The sequence below is a fragment of the Ammospiza caudacuta genome, chromosome 1 (genome assembly GCF_027887145.1).
Source record: "Ammospiza caudacuta isolate bAmmCau1 chromosome 1, bAmmCau1.pri, whole genome shotgun sequence".
Classification (NCBI taxonomy): domain Eukaryota; kingdom Metazoa; phylum Chordata; class Aves; order Passeriformes; family Passerellidae; genus Ammospiza; species Ammospiza caudacuta.
Genome location: NC_080593.1, coordinates 770,044 through 795,509, shown reverse-complemented (window position 1 = coordinate 795,509; position 25,466 = coordinate 770,044). Strand labels below are relative to the sequence as shown.

General features: G+C 54.1%; 1 protein-coding gene across 3 annotated transcripts in view; it reads right to left on the bottom strand.

The window, feature by feature from the left end:
- DHX30 (DExH-box helicase 30) overlaps nucleotides 1-24,645 on the bottom strand; it is a 31,704-nt gene extending 7,059 nt beyond the window's left edge. The window contains exons 1-11 of one of the 3 annotated variants that reach the window (XM_058809644.1): nucleotides 24,623-24,645; nucleotides 21,824-21,877; nucleotides 10,872-11,002; nucleotides 8,714-8,824; nucleotides 6,464-6,819; nucleotides 5,635-5,761; nucleotides 4,540-4,689; nucleotides 3,913-4,065; nucleotides 2,352-3,173; nucleotides 1,157-1,235; nucleotides 215-319 (exon numbers count right to left, since the gene is read on the bottom strand). In XM_058809644.1, the coding sequence (XP_058665627.1) occupies nucleotides 215-319; nucleotides 1,157-1,235; nucleotides 2,352-3,173; nucleotides 3,913-4,065; nucleotides 4,540-4,689; nucleotides 5,635-5,761; nucleotides 6,464-6,819; nucleotides 8,714-8,824; nucleotides 10,872-11,002; nucleotides 21,824-21,854 (2,065 nt within the window). In that variant the 5' untranslated portion in view covers nucleotides 21,855-21,877; nucleotides 24,623-24,645. Of the gene's footprint in view, nucleotides 1-214; nucleotides 320-1,156; nucleotides 1,236-2,351; nucleotides 3,174-3,912; nucleotides 4,066-4,539; nucleotides 4,690-5,634; nucleotides 5,762-6,463; nucleotides 6,820-8,713; nucleotides 8,825-10,871; nucleotides 11,003-17,227; nucleotides 17,372-17,433; nucleotides 17,598-21,823; nucleotides 21,878-24,622 lie in introns of those variants that run through there. The other 2 variants (XM_058809627.1, XM_058809635.1) reach the window with 2 other exon arrangements.
- Between the last annotated feature and the right edge of the window lie 821 nt (nucleotides 24,646-25,466).

Here is a 25,466-nt window from a genome sequence, read left to right as displayed (position 1 = left end):
TGGAGGCAAATGGGAAGCCACTCTCTTTGATCATACGCAGGAGTTACTCAGCCTCTGCTAGGAGGAGTTACTCACACTTACCACACACCATCACACAGCTGGGACATCAAAGCTCACTGGCTCTGCAGCAGAGCAAAACTGCAGGGGCACATGAAGCCAAGTGGCCCAGACTGTCCCAAACCCTGGGAAGAAGGGGCTGGCCCTGCCCTCTCACCTGGCAAGACGAGGTAGCGGCTGTTCTGCGAGCCCAGCATCTCCAGCAGCCGCTGCTGCACCCCTTTGATCTCCTGCCAGCCAGGGAGGAAGCACAGGATCCCACCTGCAACACACAGCAGCTAAGAACTCACAGCCTCTAAATCCAAGTGCTCTTCCCCAGCTGGAGACACACATTCCTGGGGCAGAAAGCTACCAGGCTACCTCGAGTCTGACAGTGAATACCCACGAGCTTTGAAACACTTAAATCTCTTCAAGTCACCTGAGAGTCCTGCCTTGTTCCCAAACACATCATGTCCAGGCAAGGGTATTTGACAGGGATGGGGCTCCAACAGAAAAGGTAATTATGCAGCACAAGGTTCCCAGTGCTAGAGCACAGCTTGGAACAGCTGCCCAGGACACTGAGGAGTCCAACCCTGTGCAGCTACATTTCTCTTTACAGAGAAAAGCAAAGCACAACTTCTTAAGGACATTTTCTAGGAAGCACAGCGAGGAACTTCAGAGAAAGAGAGAAAACAATTCTCATCTCATTTACTGCACCTGTGTTGTGCCAAAGTAGAATGCAATATAGAGATTGTTTACCCAAAGTGATAGTGTTTTGTTTCCTTGGCCTATCAGGGCCAAGTGCGTATCCAGACTGTTGGTCAAGAGACAGTCACAAAATTCTAGCCAGTAGAGTTAAACACTTACACAGATTCACTGTAATATAGTATAAAATAATATAATATAATAAAGTAATTAATTAATATAACAGAGTAATTAATTAACCTTCTGATATCAATAAAGTCCTCCTCGTCATTACTCCATTTGTCGGGGTTGCCCTGATTTCCTATAATCCTGTCTTAGCTAAAGGCTCACATTGTGGTGGCTCTGCAAAGGCTCTGGAGGGGCTCCCTTTCCTTCCCCCCAGCAGAGGAAGAGCTCAGGGCGAGGCAGGACCCACCTGGCTCTCCGTGGGCATCGATCTGCAGCACGAGGTCGGTGATCAGGTCAAGGTCCAGGACACACTCATCATCAGATTGCTGGGAAGGACAGGACAGGGGCTCAGGGGGCGTCAGCACAGCACAGGGGCACTCACAGCACCCTCTGCAGGCAGCAAGGCCTCGTTTGGACAGCCTGCCCAGGACCTGGAGCCAGGAGCCTGCTCTGGGCTCCATCTGCAGCCTGCTCTGGTCACAAGGGTTGCCAGTGTCCCGGCTGTGCAGAGAGAATGCACAGTCCCTTCCCAATGTCCAGATCTGTGCACCTCTGCTGAACAGCACTCACAAGCAACAGAACTGCCACGAGACTTTTGTGGACAAAACTGCCACATGCACCTGGGAGTTCAAATGCATCAGGCTCTGAGCAGGAGCTTCTGTAGCTCTCAGGAATTTGGAACAGACTATTAAAGCTCAGATAAAATCCCTGCCACAACAGAAACAGGAAGAATGCCCTGGGGGCAATGGGATACCCCAAGCAAGTTTGCTGATGATCCAGGACTGGGAGAGGTGGCTGATACTCCAGACACTTGCTCAGCCACAGGGAGGGATCTCTCCAGGCTGGAAAAATGAGCTGACAAACTCCAGACCAGCTGGTTGGACCAGAAAACGTCTGGAGACCCAGACGCTGGCCAACCTCTGACTGTGTGACGCCATGACCCATCACTGGTGTAGGATTACCCAGAGCACTGCACACGTCTGGAGGGCATTTTCCAGAGGGCCAGAGCAGCTGCAAAAAGCAGCAGTCAGGGATTCAGTCATGCAGGACGGTGAGCACTGAGGTAACAGTGCTGGAAGCCACAACCATCCCAGTCCTGGGCCAGGCTTGCCTAGGGTGTGCAAACATTCAACTCTGTGGCTATGTACACACAGCAAGGAGCTCTCAGCCTACTCAAACATCAAACTTCCCATTAAAGGGAGACAAAAGCAACTTGACCCCAATGCAAAGTCATCTTTATGCATAATTTAATCAAAATACTCTGGGGTTCTACTAAGCTGATTTCACCTCAGGAGGACTGGCATGGAGTTAAATAAAGCTGAGCAAATGTCCAACAGCCACAGGGAAGCAGGAGCAGTCCCAGGCCCAGACTGTCCCCCCGCTGACAGGCCAGAAGCCGGTGTCCCATCCACAGGGACAGCCCCCCCTCGCTGCACACCCACCTTGATCTCATAGTGCCGGTGCCGGTGCCGGCCCAGCTTGGCCAGGATCTCCTCCAGGTAGTATTCCTTCACCGGGTACATGAAGCCCGGCACCTTGACCACGGGGCAGTCCCCAAAGTAGTGCGAGAAGCGCTGGTTGTCGCCCGTGGCGCTCATGAGCACCAGGCGCAGGTCGGGGTTCAGCTTCTGGATGCCTTTGAGCAGGATGAGCAGGAAATCCGTGTTCACGTCCCGCTCGTGCACCTCGTCCACCACCACGTGGCTGACGCCCTCCAGGCTGGGGTTGCCCTGCAGCTTCCTGAGCAGGATGCCCACGGTGCAGAAGAGCAGGGCCCCTCCCCGGGCAGGGGGCTTGCTCTCCAGCCGCACCTGGTAGCCCACGTTCTTCCTCATGTTGGGCCCCAGCTCCTGCGCCACGCGCTGCGCCACCGAGATGGCGCTGATGCGGCGCGGCTGCGTGATGACCACGTTGCAGCGCGCGCCGCGGCCCTCCAGGATGTAGTGCTCCAGCAGCAGCTGCGGGATCCGCGTGGTCTTCCCGCAGCCCGTGTCCCCCGCGATCACCACCACGGGGTTCTGCTCGATGGCTGACAGGATGGTGTCCTTGTGGGGGTCTACCGGCAGCGGGTGGCTCTCCTGCCAGGAGGCTCCTCTCCTTTTCCAGAGGGCCAGCAGGTTCTGGCTAAGGCGCACTTCCTCTGCTTCCAGCATGGGGATGTAGGTCTTCCCCGTGATGGCGTCGCTGATGGCACCGGACTCCTTGGTCAGGTTCATCATGTCGTCGGCAATGCGGGGCCTGGACTCCCTGATGTCCACGGGGTACTGGGGGAGGAAGCAGGCAAGGACAGCAAGGTTAGTGCAGGTCCTCGGAAGGACAGAAAGGAACAAATGCCTGGAACAGACTCAGCCAGTCTGGCTAGGCCAAGGCTCTGCCAAGGTCTCCCCAGATCTTAGGTAACTCAGTGTTGTTCTGAACTGAGGTTATTTAAAGTGAGAACTAATTTGGGCTGCTCCTTGCTGCATTCCCTATTTTAGGAGGGGTATTAGTGCTGCTGCCTGAACTGACAGGCACAGACCAGTAACTTCAGCAATGCAATGCAACAGCCCTTCAAAGACAACTTTTGGAAACTATCAAGTTACACCACCACCCAGACACATAACTTAAGCAAAACACAAGCTTTTGGCTAAGCCAGAAATATTCTGTCTTGGCAAAAGAAAAAGCTGAAGTCCACGTCCCACAGGAAGAACTACAAGGAGCAAGAGGTCAGGAATTGCCTAGAACACAAATCAAAGCATTGGCCCAGATGTTCATGGGATGAAAGTTGCTGAACTTTTAATCAATCACATCTTTTGGATTCAACCTTAAGAATCCTGGTCTTCCAAAAGGGAAGGTCCCTGCTCAGGAAGAGTTCCTTCCCCAAAGGGCAGCAGAGAGTGATCAGGTTTTGTGGCAACAGTCAAACCATGAATTCCAACATTCTGACAGGAAGCTGTCAGACACATCCAATTCCCGAAGTGAGAAGGGATCAGGCCCAGGGGATCCTCAGGGGCTGAGCCTTACGTGGTTCAGGTAGTTCTCGATCTTGCGCAGGGTGGCCTCAGGGACTTTGATGTGGCAGGGCTTCCTCTGGTTCTCCCCCAGCTCCCTCAGGGAAGTCATGTTGTACATGGCATGGCTCAGGGGGTTGTTGTTCTTGTCCACCAGGCCAAGGCTCTGCAGAGAACAGGCAAACAACACCATCAGGTCTAAGGCTGCTCACACCACGGGCTGGGATACAGAGCACTTGGATCTCATGTTTGGACAGGACAACTCCCTACCATCCCAAACCCACCAATTCCTGCTTTTCTTGCCACAGCAAGAAACCAGACATGACCCCAGCTCTAGAGGACCAGACACACCAGAACCAACCACCTGTCCTGATACTACACCTGCAAGGTCTCAAACAGACCCATCAGAGGAACAGCAGCCATGACTGCCAAACCCTCCTGTTGAGTCCCTTGCTGTGATTCTGGCATGCTGTGAATCCCAAGGTTTGGAAAGAGACGTTTATTAAGCATTAGCCCCTTACACAAGCCAAAGCTCAGGACATTTCCAGCATCCCCTGGCAGGCTCAAAGCCAGTGAGTGAGGCAGAAGGAGCCCGTGTCCAGAGGCACATCCCAGGGGATCAGCAGCCAGGGGCACTCACCTTCAGCTTCTGGCAGGCCAGAGCTGCTGCCTTGTTCTCAGCCTCCACCTTGCGCCGGCCCTTGGCAGCGAAGGTCATGGGGCAGGGCCAGCGCAGCGTCAGCTTGCAGATCTTGGTCTTGGTGCCCACCGTGCGGAACTGCATGTACTCCTGCAGAACAGCAGGGGCTCTGTGGGGCAGCAGGGACCAGCCAGCCCTGCCCAGGCCCTGCCCAGACACCCCAACAACCCCCCCTGTGCCTGGGAGCAGTGTCCAAACGCTCCTGGAGCTCTGGCAGCCTTGGGGCTGTGCCCGTTCCCTGGGGAGCCTGGGCAGTGCCCAGTGCCCTCTGGGGAAGACCCTTCCCTGATCTGCAACCTAAACCTGCCCTGGCCCAGCTCCAGCTGTTCCCTGGATCCTGTCCCTGTCAGAGGGAGCAGAGACTGGAGCTGTCCTTCACAAGGAGCTGCAGCCTCTGCTGAGCTCTGCCCTCAGTCTGCTCTGCTCCAGCTGGACCAACAAAGTGACCTCAGCCATCCTTATGTGGCCCCTCTGACCTTTCACCATGGGTTTTTTTTCTGGACTTGTTGGATTTTTCTTTTAATGGAGCACTGAACTCCACCTCCCAGCTCACAAGGCACTGTCTAAGCCAAAGTGAGAGCAGACAACTGTGGGAAACATCCTGAGAGCCTCAGGGTGGAGCTCAGCTCCTTTCTGCTGAGCACACGAGCTCTGGGAGGTGGGTGACACATCCTGGGAAGGAGGATCACCGGATACAGGTAAGAATGGAGCTGTGGAAAGATTCTATCAGCACAGAAGTTACACATCGCTCCCGGCAACACAAACTTGTGCTTGTTGCAGGTGTATGGGGAAGGGAAACCTTAGAAAGCAGCTCCTCCACTGCCCTGGCCTCAGGAGCAACATTCCTCATGGTTCTGTTAAGACATTCCCTCAGCTCTCATCACAAAGTCTTTCCTTTGCTGTTCACACTGATTTCTCTAGGCCTAGTTTTATCTTTCTCCTCTCCCCAGCTCTGTTGCCCAAAGAAAGCACCCAAAGTGATTCCAGTTGGAGCCCCTGAGCTTCCTCCCTGGCAGGGGTCAGACAGCACCTTACCTTGACTGTGGAGGAAGAGGTTGCAATCTGAATCACTTGGGCCAGGAGGTTTTTGGGAAGTGGGAACTGCGTCAGGGCACGGATGGCAGTGTTGTCGTCTGTCATTTCAATGGAACCCCCTCCTCGGCTGCATGGGACAAGAGCAGAGCTGGATGTGCAAATGCCCACTTGTGCTCAGACCTGGCTCACTCCATGAGTGCTACTGAGCTCTGAAACTATTCTGTTAAAGCCCAGGTAATTCTGGTCATGGGCAGAGTCCTGTTGTCCCTTGGTACTAAAATCTGTCAGTCACAACCAACCAGACCAGCAAAGCCAACTACTACAGAGGGATCAAACCTTTACACCAAGGCTACAAACCAGATGGAATCAACAGATTGAAACAGATTTAATTAATAAATAATTCTGAATTTAAAATCACATCACAGAAATAACCATCATCACCCATATCTCTTACAGATCTTGCTGCTGCTGCCTATTAAAAATCCAAGATCTGTGCTCATAAAGTCAAGCAGGCAGCTATGGGGATGGAAGGGAGCAGATTTAACACCGCCCTCAAAACCAAGGTGGTCAAAACCTGGTGTAAGTGCACATGCACCACTTCTGGGGATGGAAATGTCTTGAGGCACAGAAGAATGAGGCAGGTAACAAGACTGGCAGCAGTGTCTCCAGAGGGCAGAGCTGCAGGGAACAAGTCTGTGCATTCCCTGGATGGCAGCCAGCTACCAGACCAGGCTGCCCCGCTATTCCTTTGGCCCATCTCCAGCCCTGCCCAGCCACAGGATAACCCTCCCTTCCCCTGCCCTGGCTCAGCACTCCCAGGCAGACCCACCTGGCGTCCCTGCCGGGGGTGCGGGCATCCTGGTGCGCCATGGGCAGGTAGTCCGAGACATCGATGGCCTCCTCCTCCAGCTCCCCCTCCTCCAGCTCCCCCTCCTCCAGCTCCCCTTCCTCCAGCTCCTCCCTCCTCATGGCTTTGGGCATCCTGCCCTGCTCCATGGGCTGGATGGCGTCGTCGGGCTCCATGCGGCGCCAGCAGGTGGACAGGTCGGCGAGGGAGGGCCCGGACTTGGAGCGCCACTTGCCCTCGGAGCACCAGCGCTCGTCGGGACAGCCCAGCTGCTCGGCCAGCAGCCGGTACTTGGCGGCGTCAAAGAGCTCGTTCCGAGGGCCCAGCAAGCCCCAGCCCTGCAGGGAGACAGGGCAGCTCTGGGAACCCACCCAAGCCTGCTGGGGATGGGGCAGGAGCGGCCCCATCCTTCCCCCAGCAAAGACAGAGCGAGGAAAGGCACCTGTGGGAGATCTGAACTTCCCCCACCACTGCTCTGTCCCAAGGGGAATCTGCTCCCTGCCCTCCCTCCCTCCCTTCCCAGGGTACGGCTCTCTGCCCCACACAGCTCCTTAGAATGTAAAACCCCAGAAAACCCTGGCCCACCAAACTCTTGGCTGTATTTAGCACTCAAGTTTTGAAAGCACCCTGGGAGCAGGAAATGCATCTTTCTGGGAAGGCTAGTCTGAACTGGCATAATCTGGGATAATACAGGCTGAGAATTCAGGGAATGGTTCATCTCCTTCCATTTCCCAGAAACAGTTCTTTGTGCAAGCAGCAGGAAAATGTCCCTAACCTGTCAGGTTCTGGAGCAAACCTGCAGTAACGAAAAGCTTTCCTACCATCACCATTCAGGACTGAACCTTGCAGGAAGCTCCAGACATATCCAGAGTGCAGCACACACCATTTCAAAATTACCAGACTGCTGCAATAAGTTCTAGCTTTAATTTTAATAATTAAAAGTTACAGTTTTAGGCCATTTAATGGCCCCGTATTAGAAAAAGCTGCATTATTTTGTGCTGTGGGAGTGCCTAAGACATCAAATTTCACCTGGCTTGCTGTTCTAGTCAAAGCCTCTCTATTCACTCTCTGCACTAATTAGACACTATTAATTTTCTTGAACTGATGACTTTTTAAGGCAGCATTTGTAGCTCTTTCTATAGCTGTGATCACACAAGGCCTCTCATCACAAGGGTCTTCAGCCAGGCTCCAGTTTAGCTGGCAAAGAAAGCTTTGCATATTCAATCTGTGGTTTTAGGTGGTTGGGTTTTGGTTTAAGTTTTAAAATGCACTTCAGCCATTTCCAAAATCCAGGGAAAATGTATCAGTAGGGTATCTTCCTTCCTTTGAAAACTTCCAGGGTCTGAAAGAAAGCAGGGAACTGGACTACAGAGGATAAAACCAGGATATATTCCCAGTGAATGCTGACTGAGTGAGGTGAAATGAAGTCAGTGAGTGAGACAAGTTTTGCTGATCACAGAATTAGAGGATCAGCTTAAGCAGCTGAAGAAGCTGAGTTTTCACACTGTCCTCCTGAATTTCTGAAGGCTGGCTATTTCCTTAAAGAGCATTGTGATCTACAAGCAAATCAAAAGCTGTCTCACTGCCAGAGCATCCACAGCATCCTCTCCTGAGCACAGAGATATCCCTGTTCCCACTGAATAGATTAACAGGAAACTCCAAAATCAGTCTGACTCGCTCAAGGTAACACAGAACCACCAGGGGCAGAGCTGGAGATAAAACTGCATCTTTTCTCAGCTATAAAACACCTTCAAGAGTGACCTTTATAGTTTTACTATGTCTGTTTGATACTGGCTGCACACACCCATTTCCAGCCATAAATAAGTGCCAAACAAAGCATAACTGTAGAGTAATAGTAAATTACTACATGTAATTGCCCCACTGGCTTTGATGAAGAGGAAACGGGAGGTTCTGAAGGTTCTACAACTGCAAACACACCCAGCTGTGCTGGCAGAAGTGGGAGTTAGTGACCACCTGAGGGAAACTGCTCGCTGTAGATGTTAAGGAGCTGATTAAGGTCCAGGACAAAAGGAACAAGGACCAGGACTACCTGCAGCAAGTGGGATTTTAAGCTCAATGGATTCAGACCCAGGTGTTTACCCTCTACCCCTGACTACCAGAGGGGCCCACTAAGGGAGTGCCCAGGCAAGGAGAAAGCTCCCAAGAGCAGGCCAGGCTGGCTGCACAGGGCAGGGTGAGCCTGGCCAGCAGGGCAGCAGCAGCAGGGCTCACCTTGAAGAGCTGGCACGCCGCAGCCGCCGCCTGCCGCTCCGCGTCGATCTTCTTGGTCCCATAGCCCTCCACTTCCACATTCTTGGGCCACTTTATATGGAGAGTGACTTTCTGAAAGGCAAGGAGAGCCACAGGGTGAGCTGGGCAAGCTCTCCCCTCCAGCAGAGCACACCCACTCCACCCATCTCTGCACTCCAGGCAAAAAGAAGAACACTGAACAAAGCACTGCCTTGGTCCCTCCAGGGGAACCAACTGCACCTCAGGCAAAGAGAAATACAGAAGAACACTGAACAAAGCACTGCCTTGGTCACTTCAGGGGAAGCTCCACTGCAGGAGCTCTGCAGGAAAAGGCTGAACAGGGCACAGGGGTGCCACAGCCCCACAGGAGCTGCAGGGCTGAGGTCCAGCACGAGGCCAGGAGCACATTACAGAACAATTCCATCCCAGGGCTGTCCCTCTGCTCACTGCAGCAGCCAGAGCATGCCCTGGAGCAGATCCCCTCTCCACCCCCTTCCCAGCTGCTTCCTCCCTGCGATGGAAGCAGCACAGGAGTGCCTCAGCCCCCAGGCACCCCAGCACTCACAGGAGCACCCAGCTCCAGCCCAACCCTGGCAGAACCACAGCTCCTGCAAGGGAGCACAGAAAACCTGCAGAGGCAGAGAATGCTGAGAGCTGAACTTTGCCCTCCTCAAAGCACTGCTCCAAATCAAGAGCTCGCTCAGCTCCCAGCCCTGCAGATGCCACGAGGCTCCAAGAGGGAAATGCCCAGGGGATTCTCTCCTGCTTGTGCAGCACAGATGAAAGGCAGCAGTGGATCCCCCAAGGCTGGAGCACAGGCTCCTCACTCCCCAGCACCTGGCTGGCTGCCCTCCTGCCCCTGAACCTGGCTCACAGAGGGTTTTGCCTCGGGCTCAGCCTGGAAAGCACAGACCTGCTGGGAAAAAAGGTGTCTCAGGAAGGCCAAGTGCTCACAAACCCCTGTTCACATCCAACAAGAACTCTCCAGGCTCTCACCTGTCCTCTGTCTACATTTGCTGGGTTGCTTTTTCTTGTGAGCCAACCTCCATTTTTTCCCAGGGCTCCTTTATCTCCTTTATCATTTTCCTGGTTTAGTTTTTTGTTTTAATCTGAAGTTACTCTCCACATTAATTTATTTAAGTGCTGGCAAGAGTGGGAACCAATTACACAAACTAAAGTGATGAGGCACTGCCTGGGGTACTCCAAATTTTAGGGAGGAGGCACTGGCTATGGTATTCCAAAATTTAGGTTGGGAAACTGCACTACTGCTTGAGAAAGAGCAAGAAAAACAAATACAAATAATGAAGAACTCTGAAGTAACATTACTAATGTATCCCCTAAAATCCAGGGATGCTTAGAAAGGATGTGGCAATAAAAACTGTCTGGGAAATTTTAAGACAGAATGTTATTGGAAAATGTTAAGCCATCAGAAGTGAGTCTTTTCCTGGAATGTAGTTTACAGCTAAACTTCAGCTGGAAAGGGCTTTCAGCTCTGGAATGAGCTGCTGTGACAGGAGGAGGCACAGCCTTGACCATGGAGCACCATTAGGTAAGAATTCCTGCTCAGTTCATAGCCCAGACCCAGATTTGAGCCTCAGGAACTCCACTGACAGTGACAGCTGAAACTACCTGGAAAACCTGGAATTTGCTTGGAACACCTCTGCTTCATTTACCAAACAAACAAAGAGGCTGCATTTCATTCTGCTCTTAAATACTATTAGAAGCCTCCCTCCATTGCAAAGAAACTCCTCTGCTCACAAATGGACTTGAGGCTTTGGAATTTACAATCAAATCTAGGGGTCCTAAGGGCTAAAATACAGCTTTAAAATCTTAATTTTCTAAGGTAGTAGGACACCTTTAAGAACAGACTGTGTGTCCTTCTGCTGAGAAAGGCCAGATACAGCAAGTCACTTAAAATAAAAATATCCACATAAAAAGAGGAACAGCACCTGCACTTATACACCTTTAAAGCACATGAAGATCAGGAAAAATAGGAAGAATTGAGAATATTTCTTGTTTGAAAGATTATCACTCAACTTTTAAGTGGAATTAAAACTCTGCTATGATTTTCTCTGGGAAGTTACTTCCAGGATTAGCAGTTCTGTGGCTCCCTTCCCACCCTCCCAGCAGCAAGGATTACCTTTTTCCTTGGCCCGTTAGTGTGGATGTACACCAGCTTGTCCCTGGCATGGGAAATGCCCAGGGCTCGGCCAATCACGCTGTTGAGCAAGTTTTTAGGCTGTGGAAATTCCTTTAGCAAATCTCTGGAATCTAGAACAAAAAAAGAAGAGGAATTAAATGTCTCCCAATTGCTGTGCAGTCCCATCCAGAGGTGAGTTCCAGCACTGGCTCAGAGGGGAGGATGGGGGGCAGGCAGAGGGCCCAGGGTTCACCTGCAGCATCTCCAGGCACCACTGAGCTCCCAAATCCCTGAGGTTGGGAGAGACCTGCAGGATCATCAAACCCACCCTGTGCCCAATGCCCTCCTTGTTCCAGCCCAGAGCTCTGAGTGCCACCTCCAGGTGTTCCTGGGACACCTCCAGGGATGGGCACTCAAACCTCCCCGGGCAGTCTCTCCCAATCCCTGACCCCCTTTCCATGGGGAAATTCCTGCTGTGCCCACCCTGAGCTGCCCTGGCCCAGCCTGGGGCCGTTCCCTCTGCTCCTGTCCCTGTTCCCTGGGATAAGATCCCAAATCCCCCCGGCTGTGCCCTCCTGGCAGGAGCTGTGCAGAGCCACAAGGGCCCCTGAGCCTCCTTTGCTCCAGGCTGAGCCCCTGCCCAGCTCCTCAGGGATTCTGCAGCCCCTGCCCGGCTCCTCAGGGATTCTGCAGCCCCTGCCCAGCTCCTCAGGGATTCTGCAGCCCCTTCCAGCTCCTCAGGGATTCTGCAGCCCCTGCCCAGCTCCTCAGGGATTCTGCAGCCCCTGCCCAGCTCCCTCAGGGATTCTGCAGCCCCTGCCCAGCTCCATTCCCTGGACTCTCTCCAGCCCCTTCAGGGCTCTCCTGCTGGAGGGGCCCAGAGCTGCCCCCAGGACTCCCTGGGGTCCCTCAGCAGGGCCAGCACAGGGGACAATCCCTGCCCTTGTGTCCAGCCACTGGCACCAGCATGGAGCAGGTTCTGTTTCCCCACCAGCTCTGTTTGTCACTCCTCAATATCCAAACCCAACTGAGCAGTAATGACTTTGCACAATTTGGGTGTTTGCAACGCCCCCCCAGCCATGGGTTAAATCCAGGGTCTCACAAGGTACACATCAGATCCAACCAGCAGAGGAACATGCAAAAATGCCTGAGGACTTCTTCTGAAATGACTGAGACTGGATTAGAGCCTGGGAATGAGGTTCAGTACTGAATTGCCCAGAGAACCTCCTGGAAAGAAGTTTGCCAATGGTGCTGGGAGACACAGCAGCCCCAGGAGCAGCAGGACAGAGGGCAGGAGGGACTGGCCCTGCCCCCACAGGGAAATGCTGCTCAGGGTACAGCAGGGAGGGGTGTTCATGGTCAGAGCAAATCACTCATTAAAAAAAAATACAGAAATATATAATAATAATCCCACTGGCCCAGACAGAGCCATAGCACACCCACCTCCTGTCCCAGCCTCCCCCCTGACCAATCCAGCAGCTTTGGCAGTGAGGGAGCTGCTCCAGCTGCTCTCACCTGCACCATTGCCATGGCCAGCACTGGGTCCAGCGAGATCAGCCCAATGTGATAACAATTCCAGATGTTCCTACAGCTCACAAGCAGGGAGGTCTCACAGCTCCAGCCAGATGTGCAGGGAGCCAATCTGCAGCCCTAATCCCACAGAAGGCCAAGGCAGGGAAAGGAAACCCACACGTTTGTGCTGGGCTCACAGTGAATCAGCCAGCACAGTCCTGCAGGTACAAAGGCAGCACAAGGGAACACAGGGATGGGATCTCCTCTCTGCAGGAGCAAGCACAGCTCATCCCACAGCCAGCCTCATCCCACACACCCTCCCTGGGCAGCCAGGGCTTGGGTAACCTCCCTGCACAGGGCCCTGGGGTGAGCATTCCCTTCCAGAGAGCTTCTAAATCCCCTGCAGGGATCCAGGGCAAGTTTCAGCAATGAATCAGAAGCCAGCTCAGAGATCACTGGTACCATCAGAAACCAGAATTTCCAACTGAGCCACCAAGTGCAAGGAGAAACGAGGAGCCAAGAGTCACTCACTTGAGCAGCACCAAGATGTGCCACCATGGCCTGCTGGGAACTGATTCTGGAGTTACTGCCATGAACAAACACAGAACTGCAGATAATCCCACAACGGTGCTGGAAAGACCCTTGAAGATCTTTCATTCATTTCTTGAACAGCTGGACAGGGGCACCTTCCACTGTCCCAGGCTGCTCCAAGCCCATCCAGCCTGGCCTGGGACACTTCCTGAGATGTTCAAGGCAAGGAGAGCTCAGAGAGGCTCTGTCCTACAGGCAGGGCAGGAGATGCTCTCTGGGGAGCTGCTCACTGTGGTGCTGTCCCAGGAGAGCCCAGCTGGCAGGAAAGAACTGGGAAAGGCTCTGTCCCACGGGCAGGGCAGGAGACGCTCTCTGGGGAGCTGCTCACCATGATGCTGTCCCAGGAGGGCCCAGCTGGCAGGGAACAACTGGGAAACCACAGGAGCTTCAGAGAGAGCAGAGCTCTGCTGTGCTACTGCAGGCCTGACACTGCCTTGGACACTGGCTAAGGAGAACAAAAAGCCATTGCTGATGCCATCACCCTCTCCAGCAACACCCAGCAGCCTGGCCCACAGCTCAGCACACACTGGTGACACACAGCGTGCACTGGTGACACTCAGTTTTGAAACTGCTTCTTGGAAACCACAGAAGAACCACCTGGATCTTGAGAAATGCTTGCAGTAGCCTTGGATAACTCCAGGGGAAATGCAGGAATTACTCTGATTTATGAACACGATTTGTCCATGAATTACCTTCTATATATTGGCCAAGGGAGAAGGAAATTGGTCTCAGCCTTACGAAAAGCTATGAGCCAATTTTCTGTAATTATACAGCAAATGTGCTACTTCTATCTACTGAAGCAAGTTCCTCTACGTTCAGACTTTGGCCTGCTCAGGAAAACTGGAAAAGTGTCCAAGATTTTGGCACTCTGCAGTTCTATTCCATTCCACGTTGGTGGGACTAACAGAGGGAGGAGCAGTAACACAACTCCCAAATGCACCATTCAATTCACTAATTAAAAATAAAAGCAAAAAGCAGATCTCCAGCACAAGCCTGGTGATTTGGCTTCCAGTTGTTTCCCCTTTCACAACAATAACCTGGGAAATTCTGTGATAAGAGGTGCAAGAAGCACATTTTATAATGCCCCCCAAGTGCAATTACCTCTGACAGAGGCAGTTTCTCACACTCTGAGGTGACTCCTCGGTGAAGATTAAATATTGAATCTGCTCTAGAGGGGGAAATGGGATCTCTGACTAACAAAGCCCAGTTGTGGTGACAGCTCAGGCCTGGAACTCCCAGCAAGGTGCAGTTCTCTCCCCAGCTGACAATGCCACATCCAGCAGCACATCCTGACTGCGCCAAGGCTGCTGGATCACCTTCAGCCCGTTCCTGCCCCAGTTCCAGAGCTCTCACCCTGCAGGAAGCCATCCTTCCTTCCCTTGGAGCTTTGAAACAGCCCCAGCTGCAGAGCTGGGTCTGCACAATGTTCCCTTCCCTGCCAAAAGGGATTTGCAGCAAGGAGAGTCTCGGGTCTGCCACAGCTGAGGGTGGGTGTCTGGCTGGGAACTGTGTCAGGGGGAGCACCAGGAGCACAACCCAGTACTCCCCAAACAGCCACACACGACACCCAAACCACAGCCCTGACAGCAGGAAGGAATATTAAAAGCCTGTCTTGGAGAGCAGACAAGTCAGGGTGGGGCTATCAAAGAAGCCAATTAACTAATTAAAGTTCCTCAAAGCCAGTGAGTGCTTTAGCTTAATTTGATTGTGAAAGTCCAGGATAATTCCAAGCTAGACTGAAAGCCACAAAGAGCAGACCCCAAAACCAACAAACCACCCAGCTGGAGTGGCCCAGCCTCCTCCAAACCCCAGAAATCTGAGGAGTGGAAACAACACTCAGGTACCAGAGCACAAACCAAACAGCCCAAAGTCCTCTTCAAGGAGGACACAGGAGACCCACCAGTTTCTCTCTTCCCTCCAATTCTACTCCCTGGAAAAGCAACAAATGAGCACCAAGGACAAACTGTCAAAGACAAGAATCCTCAAGATAGGATAAATTCAAGTAATAAATCCAAACGTGTTTCCAAGACATCAAAAATCCCCCAGGAAGAAAAAAAGCCCTGTGGCTCCACAATATCCATTTCACAAGGAATTAGCCCAGACATGTCCCACTGCAGAGATGGAGGGAGAGCAGAAAGTTCCACCTGGCAGCTCAGCTTGGAGTACACCAAAGCTTTTGGGGAATTTGGGGGGTTTTACACCATCCCCAGCCATCCTGACCAGGGCCCCTTTCAACACACACAGAATAAACCCCACAGGCAGCTCCTGGCTGGAGGAGAGCTCAGGAACGCTGAGCAGGCTCCTCCAAAAGCAAGGAGGAGGAGGAGCAGGGGCCAAGCTCCCCCTTGGAGCCACGGGGGCTGCTCAGGACCCTGCTCCAGGAAGGGATCCATCCAGAGCTCCAGCCCAAATTCTGCCGAGTTCTACAGGCCAAATTTAATCAGTGACACGGGAGGGCTCCTGGAGCAAAGCCAAGGGCAGGGGCAGCCTGCCTCGTCAGCCTCAGAACGAGGGGGAAGTGATGAGCTCCCCAAACCCAATGTGTGAGCCAAAAACCTGAAGCCTCAGATAACAACATGGATCTAACAGCGACTTTCTGAAGCTGGCCTGGGTCTGAGTGGATTTCCATATTTGCATCCAAGGCCAATAACAAAGCGGCCAAATGATGACAGCTAATGAGACATCAGGCCACAAGCTGAGGGCTCAGAACCCACCTCAGAAAGAGGTTTTTCAAATGACATTTATGATCTCCCCGTGTTCAAGGAGCAGCCGGACAGGTAGGGCAGGTTCACAAAGCCCTGAGGGCTTTTATTTGTTCATCCAAAACAAATCTATTATTGGAAACGATTCCAGCATCACCACGCTCCCATCTCAAGATCAAGAGCCTTCCATGGTCAATCCTCCCTAAAAACTGGGAGGATGAGTGAACTGAAGACCAAAAATAAAAGTACTCAGGGACTGCCTGAAAACACATTAGGAAAAAAGTGATGAGAGATGAAGTACAAAACAGGAAAGAAAAAAAATCCTGGTTTATTCCTTTTCTCAGGCAACACCTGAAGCAGCTCATTAAACAAAAATTTGAGGTGGTTCAGCACTTGCTTTAGCAGGGAGTTAATTTGCTCTGTTGAACAGCTTGAATATAACAACTGAACGACTATCCCACTCTGAACTCCAAGATAAAACTCAGCAGCTTCTGAAAGACAAATGGAACCAAGGCCCAAAGAATCCAGAAATTACTGAGAAAATAATAACTTTAATAATGGTGGAGCATGGGGGAAAAAACACCCAACACAGAAGCATGAGGGCCGAGAAAAGAAAACTAAAATATTCAAATATAGTAACACTCCAAATTTCCAAAATGCAGCCCTCGAAAGAAAACTGAAACCAAACCAGCGGTTTTTGTAAGGAAAAATGGTTCAAGTCACAACCTCTGGCACAAAACCCCTCGCATCCCTCCAAGCTCCGAGTGTTCTCCACGCTCCATAACCCAACAAAAAGCGATTCAAAACACGGCACCGAACGCGAGTTTTGAACATTCTTCTACAGCAGCGACAGCTCCGAGGGCATTCACCCTTCCTTCCTTCCTTCCCACCGGGGCCGCTCAGCCCTGACACTCAACCGGGACCATCCTCCAGGCTGCGGCCAGAGCCGTGAGTCCCGGCGGGCTCCGGGGCCGCTGCAGGGCCGGGACCGGGCCCGGTGCTGCTGCCCGAGGTTCCCGCTCGGAGCTCCCGTCCGGAGCCGCTGCCCGGGTGGATCCGCGGAATCCCGCTGCCCGTGGCTCCCGCTGCCCGTGGCTCCCGCTGCCCGTAGCTCCCGCTGCCCGTGGCTCCCGCTGCCCGGGGCTCCCGCTGCCCGTGGCTCCCGCTGCCCGGGGCTCCCGCTGCCCGGCGCTCCCGCTGCCCGGGGCTCCCGCTGCCCGTGGCTCCCGCTGCCCGGCGCTCCCGCTGCCCGGCGCTCCCGCTGCCCGTGGCTCCCGCTGCCCGGGGCTCCCGCTGCCCGGGAGGACCCGCGGGATGCCGCGCACGGAGAGCGGGGAACGGCCCTAACGGCCCGCCCGGCCGGGCCGCTCTGCTGCCGCAGCTCCACGGGGATTTTCCTCTCGCGTCAGCCACCGGAGGCGGCCGGAGTCTGGCCCAGGCCCGGCTCGGCGACCTTGAGGGGAATCGCCGGGGAAACCCAAACGCGGCCAACAAAGGCCGGCGGGGGCGGCCCCGCAGCGGCTCCGCGGTGCCCCCGGCGCCCCCCGGTACCTGCGCAGCTCGGCGGCTCCTCTCCGTGGCCGCGCATCCCGCTCCCGGCGGAGCCGCGGGAAGAAGGGAGGGAAGGAGGGAGGGAGGGATGGAGGGAGGGAGGGATGTGGCGGCTCCCCCGCCCCGCCGCGGGCCCGGGCTCGCCCCTCCCTTCCGCTGCGCGAGCGCCGCGCGGGGCCCCGAGCTCGGCCGGGCCCGCCGCTCACCCTGCGCCGCCTCGGGCTCCTCCTCGTCCTCCTCGTCCCGGCGGGGCTCGGCGGGCCCGCGGGGCACCGAGCAGAGCCCGCGGGGAGCCGCGCAGGGGCCGCGGGGGCCGCGGCACAGGCGCAGCGGCCCCGCCGCCTGCAGCAGCAGCCCCAGCGCCGCCATATTGGGCCGCCCCTTGCCCGCGGGCAGCGCAGGGGCCGCGGCGGCAGCGCCCCCTGGCGGGCGGGAGGGCCGGGAGAGCCCGGCCCGGCGGGAACGGAGCGGGGAGAGGCACCGGAGAGGGGGAGAAGGACGGGGGAAAGCACAGGGAGCTGCTGTCCATCCGGGAAAGGACCGGGAGCTGCTGTGCTGGATGGACGGGGCAAAGGACAAGGAGCTGCTGTCCTGGATGGACGAGCGAAAGGACAGGGAGCTGCTGTCCTGGATGGACGGGGGAAAGGACAGGGAGCTGCTGTCCTGGATGGACAAGCGAAAGGACAGGGAGCTGCTGTCCTGGATGGACGGGGGAAAGCACAGGGAGCTGCTGTCCATCCGGGAAAGGACAGGGAGCTGCTGTCCTGGATGGACAAGCGAAAGGACAGGGAGCTGCTGTCCATCCGGGAAAGGACAGGGAGCTGCTGTCCTGGATGGACAAGCGAAAGGACAGGGAGCTGCTGTCCTGGCCGTGGCCGGAGCCCGCGGCATTCCCAGGGCTCCAGAGCCGTGTGGCACCGTGAATTCTGGCCGTGAGCACCGGGAATTGCGGCCGGGAGCACCGGGAATTGCGGCCGGCAGACACTGGGAATTGCGGCCAGGAGCACCGGGAATTCTGGCCAGGGGCACCGGGAATTGCGGCCGTGGGAGTGATGCCTTGGGAAGGCTGACTTAGAACAGAGGCTAGACGGTGATTATTATAAAGAATAAAGTAGGTAATCCCGGTAGAATCTATAAAAGCACCGGGAATTGCGGCCATGGGAACATCAGGAATTGCGGCCTGGAACACCAGAGCACACAGAGCCATGTCCCACCCTCACGGTCAAGCGCGAGTCCCTGAAATGCAGCTGCTCCTGCATTTGCTAATTTTGGAAATAAACACTGAAAAAAATTGAAATCTTTATAAGCTTTAAGTCTTTTAAAGAACTTAAAATGTCAAATCTATATAAAATCTTAAATCTACATAATCCAAAATGAAAATCTTTGACAAAGATCTTAGAATCTTCATGAAATAAGTCACCGCTTCCCCACTTCTCCAACTCCTCCTTTACTCAGTTCTACATTAATTATTTCATATAATAATTCAGGTATAAAATTCTTAAGGCTGCGGAGCTGGTTGAAATTCCCACCCTACAGGATGATTTATTTAAATCTGATTTTTCTTTTTTTTTCCTAAGCAATTAATCTGTATCAGCCCTGGCTGTACTGGGATTACCATTAAATTTTGCATTTCTTTAAACCAGGTCTCATTTTTATGTCAAAGACTTTATTTCTGAGTATTTTGTGTGTAAAGTGAAAATTACCATGAATGGCTGGTTAAGCATCATGATGCAAAAGGTGTTTATGTTTTGGTTTGGTTTTGTTCTTTTCTGATTTTTAAAAAAATCTTCAATAAGGCAAAAGATACTGACTAATACAATGGCACAGTTCAGTTTTACAAAGCCTGGGCTCCATGAGAAGAGGTTCAAGACAAATAAAGTTATCAAATAAAACCCTTTAGGAAAAAGGGAAAAAGAAAAAACAAAACAAACTAAGAAAAAGAAAAAAGAAAACCAATGTTAGGAAGAGTTGAACACTCAAAAAAAGTCTTATTATACCAAGTTTGCCTTCTCCTGTATTCACTTTTTAAAACCTCTAAAATTAGCTGCTGATTTGTCTTTGTAGGTTCTTTTACTTAAAACAACAACAACAACAAAAAACTCACTAAACAAACAAACAAAAAAATCCCAAATGTAAACACAAACCCAGATCTTGAATCAGCACCAGATGACAAAAAAAAAAACAGGTTTTTTTGAAAGGCATGAAGTTATTCTGGCACTTGGATTACAAATTTTAAGGGATTGGTCCACTAAAATGGGAAAAATAATTCAAAACTGATTGTCAAAAATCATCCAAAAATAACCCAGACCACTAAAAAGCAAAACAACTCATTCAATTTAAGGGGAATTAATCCTGGGTTAATCTTGTGACAGCACATTGCACAAACTATAATTTTTACTGTTTTACTGTGATTTTTACTATTTGTTCAGGAATAAACTGAGCTGGTTTGGAAATCAAATCTTCAAGGAGGACGGGAAGGAAAGGGAGGCTGGAAAACCTTGGGAACACACAGACAGGGGGCTGGAAAAGCTGGGAAATCTTGGGAAAACATGGGCAGGGGGCTGGAAAAGCTGGAGAAACCTCAGAAACACAGAAAGGGGCTGGAAAAGCTGGGAAAACCTCAGAAACACACAGGCAGGGGGCTGGAAAAGCTGGGGGAAGAGTCTGACAGGCAGTCGCAGTGTGCAGGGACAGTCAGGGCTGGGGAGGGCTGGTGGTTTGTCACCAAAAATGATATCAAAAATTATCTTGGGGGCACAGAAGCGGCAGTGCAGAGTCAATTCATTACAGAACTGCAGAAGCCACGGATCCCAGGTATGTTTGTTTTGCAGAGGGCAGGTGAGCCAGCACAGGCAGCACCTCCAGAGGGGCTGGGCTGGACCTGCCCTCCAGCCATGGCTTAAGGAGCCAAGTTTCATTGAGGAATTCATTTATCCCCGGGGCTGGAGCATCCCAGAGTCCCACAGGCAGCCTGGCCATGGCAAACCACCAGCCCCGAGCAGGGCAGCTCCATCTCTCCACCCTCACTGGCAGGATTTGGGGGAGCAGAAGGCAAACCACCAGCCCTGAGCAGGGCAGCTCCATCTCTCCACCCTCAATGGCAGGATTTGGGGGAGCAGAAGGCAAACCACCAGCCCCGAGCAGGGCAGCTCCATCTCTCCACCCTCAATGGCAGGATCTGGGGGAGCAGAAGGCAAACCACCAGCCCTGAGCAGGGCAGCTCCATCTCTCCACCCTCAGTGGCAGGATTTGGGGGAGCAGAAGGCAAACCACCAGCACTGAGCAGGGCAGTTCCATCTCTCCACCCTCAATGGCAGGATTTGGGGGAGCAGAAGGCAAACCACCAGCCCTGAGCAGGGCAGCTCCATCTCTCCACCCTCAATGGCAGGATCTGGGGGAGCAGAGGGGCTTTGCTCCCAGCTGAGGTGACTTTGTACACAATTCCTGCCCCACACTGGGAAGAATTCTGGGATTTTTAGTTTAAATTCAGCTAAATCCCAGTGCTGGTGGCTGAGAGCAGGGCAGTGACAGGAGTGGTGGGGTCACTGCTGGGTTCCCTGAGTGCCAGGATGAATTCCCTGGGATGGAGGGTGGGTCCCTCTGCCTCAACCAGAGCTGGAATATTTTAGTCCATTCTATCCACTAAGAACAAGAGCTCTGGAAAGATCCACAAGCTAAAACAGGAAACAGTGACTGGAGGGATTTCTGAGGACAAAATATGATAGAAAGCAAGGCTGGCAAAGCAATGGCAGGGAAAAGAGCCATGGTGACAGTGACAGGATCACAGGATCAAATCCCAAGGACAAAGAGCCCATGGAGCTGGTGCTGAGGGATACAGGAATATTTAGGAGGACAAAATTAAAAGGCAAAGAAACTGTACTTGAAGCTAAACAGCTTCAAGTGTCTCTGGGTGACACTGCAGGGCTCCTCCCTGCCCAGTCCCAGTCCTTCCCTGAAATCCTGTCCTGTCCCAGCTTCCTGCCCTGTGCCCTCCATGCTGCAGGGACCAGGACACAGCTGAGCTCCCCCTCACGCCAAGAACTCCTCCTGCTCTGAAATCCTGCCCTGTCCCAGCCTCCTGTCACATCCCCTCGGTGCTGCAGGGACCAGGACACAGCTGAGCTCCTTCCTCACACCAAGAACTCCTCCTGCTCTGAAATCCTCTCCTGTCCCAGCCTCCTGCCCTGTCCCAGCTTCCTGTCACATTCCCTCTGTGCTGCACCACCAGGACACAGCTGAGCTCCCTCCTCACACCAACAACTCCTGTTCCTCTGAAATCCTGTCCTGTCCCACCTTGCTGCCCTGTCCACTCTGTGCTGACCCCCCAGGACACAGCTGAGCTCCCCCTCACACCAAGAACTCCTGCTCTGAAATCCTGTCACATCCCCTCGGTGCTGCAGGGACCAGGACACAGCTGAGCTCCTCCTCACACCAAGAACTCCTCCTGCTCTGAAATCCTGCCCTGTCCCAGCCTCCTGTCACATCCCCTCGGCGCTGCAGGGACCAGGACACAGCTGAGCTCCTCCTCACACCAAGAACTCCTCCTGCTCCATCTCCCCCGGAGCACAGGAATCCCCGGGCCGTGGCAGCTCCTACCTTTGAGGGAATTCAGCGAGAACATCTCCATCCCGGCGGGAAGGGAGGGCGCTCCTGGGACAGCAGCGGGGAGACAAAGAAACTCGGGTTAGAATGGCTGTTTCCTTTCAAATGCTTCTGCTTTGGTCTGGGGTGAAAATGAGGGGGTTTAAAAGCCTTTTAGGCCAGGATGAAGTAGATTATGGCCATTATTCTCTTTAAAGGGGAAAAAAAAACAGGAGAAGAAAGAGAACTGTACTTCTGATAATGTTCTTTACTAAACCTGTGTTAAATTTCCTATTTATAACTTTCATTCAAATAAGAAAACCAACTTTGTTTTGGGGTGTTTTATCTGTCATGCCAAGCATTAAATACACCGTAGGGATTCTTGGAAACAGTAACAAGGATTTTCTATAAATTCAGATCAGATGGGTGAGGACTGAAGGTCAGAATTTACACACAAGGTTGGTTTGGAGCTGCACTTCCATGATCCTGGTGGATCCCTCCCAAGCCAGGATATTCTGGGATCCTGTGGGCATGAACTGTCCCCATCAATGACTTCCTGGGCATGCAATTAATAGCCTGCAATTATCATTCCAATTATTCACTTTTGCTTTCAATAAGACAAAATTACTTCAATAGCAAAAAAAAAAAAAAAAGGCTTCAAATAAAATAAACCCACCCCATTTTCTGGCCACATCTCTGGATGTGACACCTTGTCCGTGGTTCCTTCCCCATAGACACACGGACACCAACCTGCCCTGGCTGCCAGGCCCACACCTGGACTTTTCCAAGGATGAAATCAATAAGAACAGAGCAAACTGACTTGGCAAAATTGAAACCCCGCGTGTGCTGTGGTGAATCCTGGAGGGCAATGTCCCTGGTGTGATAAAGCACTGCAGGGAACAAAGTCAGGGAGCTCTCCTGTGGTCCTGGGGGGCAGATGCCCAAGGCTGGAGCTTGGCACAGGGCAGCCCGTGCCCCCTTCCATGGGCACCATCCCAGCCTGGCTCAAACGGCCCCAAGCCAAGGGGATTTGGGATGAGTTGGTGAGCCCAGCACTGCTCCAAGAAGAAAGAGCCAATGCCTGAACACTCCTGAGGCGCTGCAAAGCCTGGATCCTGCAATGCCCCAGGCCAGGCGGGACACTGGGACAGTGGGAGGTGTCCCTGCCATGGCAGGGGTGGCACTGGATGGTCCTTACACTCCCTTCCAACCCAAATGGGTAAACACAATATAAAGTTGATGGAAACGGTCTTTTCTGCTCAAGAACAAAGAAATAAAAAATTAGAACCCTCTGGGGATGAGGTTCCAAGATGAACACTGAGATCCCCTTGGATAAGCGGGATTCCAGCCCGGCTGTTGGTGTGATCCTGTCTGCAGAGCCCAGCTGGGCTGGGAACCTCACTGGGACCAGTCAGAGCCAGACTGGGGCACAGGGCATGGCAGGGAGAAGAATAAAGGGTCTGCTGAACCTGGCACCAGGATCCCAACCTGGGAATCACTTTTAGCACATCCAGCAGCCTGGGGGACATGCCAGGGTTTGCTCCTGCACATCCTGGTCCCAAATAAGAAGAAGTGTCCAGCTGTGTCAGCTGCTGCAGCCCCCAGGGAAGCACAGGGATGCAGGACCACCATGGACAGGGGCACTGGAACATTCCAAATGTGTTTTGTCTGATGACAGGAGAGATGTGGGAGCTGTGAGGACACTGGATTTGGGATGAAATGGCCCAGGATGACACAGGACAGGCAGCGGCACAGCTGGGATGAGCATCCACGGTCGCCTGGAGCCTCACACCCGGCAAACTCCAGAGACCCGGGTGGCACAAGAAGCACTAAAAGTTTGTTAGGAACAGACTCAGGCAAAGAGTGGAACCAGGCACTGGCAGCACAGAAACTGTCAGATCAAATCCCCAAGGATGGGAAGGAACCGGGCCTTTGTGGGGGCTCCTCCATCCACTGGAAAACACCAGGGAAAACCCCATTCCCGGGAGAGACACGGGGAAATCCCAGCAGCTGTGATCACTGGCTGCCGGGGTGCTCCAGCGGTGTGGGAAGGGGCAGAGCCCCGGCTGCTTTGTGAGGAGAACAAAGGACAGAGAGAGAAATCCTGCTGCTGCACGGCCCAGGATCCCTGCCCGGCTCGGGCACAGCCAGCACGCCCCTGCAGCACAGATTTGGTTTTATTTTGGATATTTGTGCTAAGGGCAGCGGATGGGGGCAGGAACCCCCGGCCGGGGCAGCCCCGCGGGCTCTCAGCGGCGCAGAGGGCAGGGAGGGGAGGGCTGCAGGTGGCACCGGGCTCCGGGCAGCCCCGGGCCACACGGGCACCGGCAGCCACAGTTCCCGCGGCCGCGGGGCACAACGGGCCCGGCGGCGGCGGCGGGGCGAGCCACGGGCGGGCACGGAGGGGCAGAGGCGGCGGGAGAGCGGCTCGGTGCGGGCGGAGCGGAGCCTGCCCGGACAGCGATGGAGCTCCGGGGCTGCCGCGCTCCCGGGGCCGCTTCCCGGGCTCTCCCCGCCGCCCGCTCGGCCGGGGCCCGCGGGGAGCGGTGCCCCGAGCCCCCCCGAGCACCCCGAGGCCTCCCGAGCATCCCCGGCCCCGGCGGTGCCGGCGAGCATCCCCGGTGCCGCCGAGCATCCCCGCCCGCGCCGCCCCGCCCGCACAGGCCGCGGCCCCGCACGGCCCTCCCCGCCTCGCCCCGCGCTGCTCGCCGCCATCCCCCGCTCCCGCCCCTCCTCCCGCCGCCGTCCCGCCTCCGCGGCCCCCCCGGTTCGCCCCAGGGGTCGCGGTCCGACCCCCGCCCGCCCGGCACCGACCTCCGCACCGCGACTGCCGCCGCCGGGCCGCCCCTCGGGACTACAGCTCCCGGCAGCCCCCGCGCGCGCTTCCGGCGCGGCGCGCGCTTCACTTCCGGCCCTTCCCCGGAAGTGAGGCTGCCCCCGCGTTCCCTCCGGCCGGCGGCGCCACAGAGCGAAGCCTGGCGTGGGCGCTGGGCGGGGCCTGTCCCCATGGCAACGGCAGAGCCAAAGCGGGGCGCGGCCTGTGGGGGCGCTGTAGCCTCGGCCCGCCCTGGGACCGTTCGGCTTCAGGCCCTGATCCTTTTCCAAGCCCTGATCCCGATCCTGGGACCCGGCTAGGCCCGACCCCGACCCCGATCCCGACCGGGGAGCTGCCCAGAGCAGCTGCGGCTACCCCTGGATCCCTGGGAGTGTCCCAGGCCAGGCTGGACGTTGTTGCTGGGAGCACCCCGGGGCAGTGGGAGGTGTCCCTGCCGTGGCAAGGGTGGAATGGGGTGAGATTTTATGGCTCTCCCAACCCGAACCCTTCTGGAATTCTTGGCCGGACTCACTTTTCTGCCTTTTCAGAGTGGCAGCTCTGAAATTCTGAAGTTCAGATTTCTGGATGTTTGGTGGGTTTGTTATTCCCTGTATCTCCAGAGGTTTCCTTTCCTGCAGGTGTTTATTTCTGTTTGGAGTGTTCAGGGACAAGGAACATTTGCAAACTACAGTAATGCAAGGGGTGGTTTCATACCGGGGATTGTGATTTTAATAACAGACTTTTGACACTCTATTTGATAATGTTTGAACTAAAATGTGTTGTATTTTTTAATTATATACACTTTTAAAAAAAATTCTCTGTTATGTTCAACTCACAAATAAA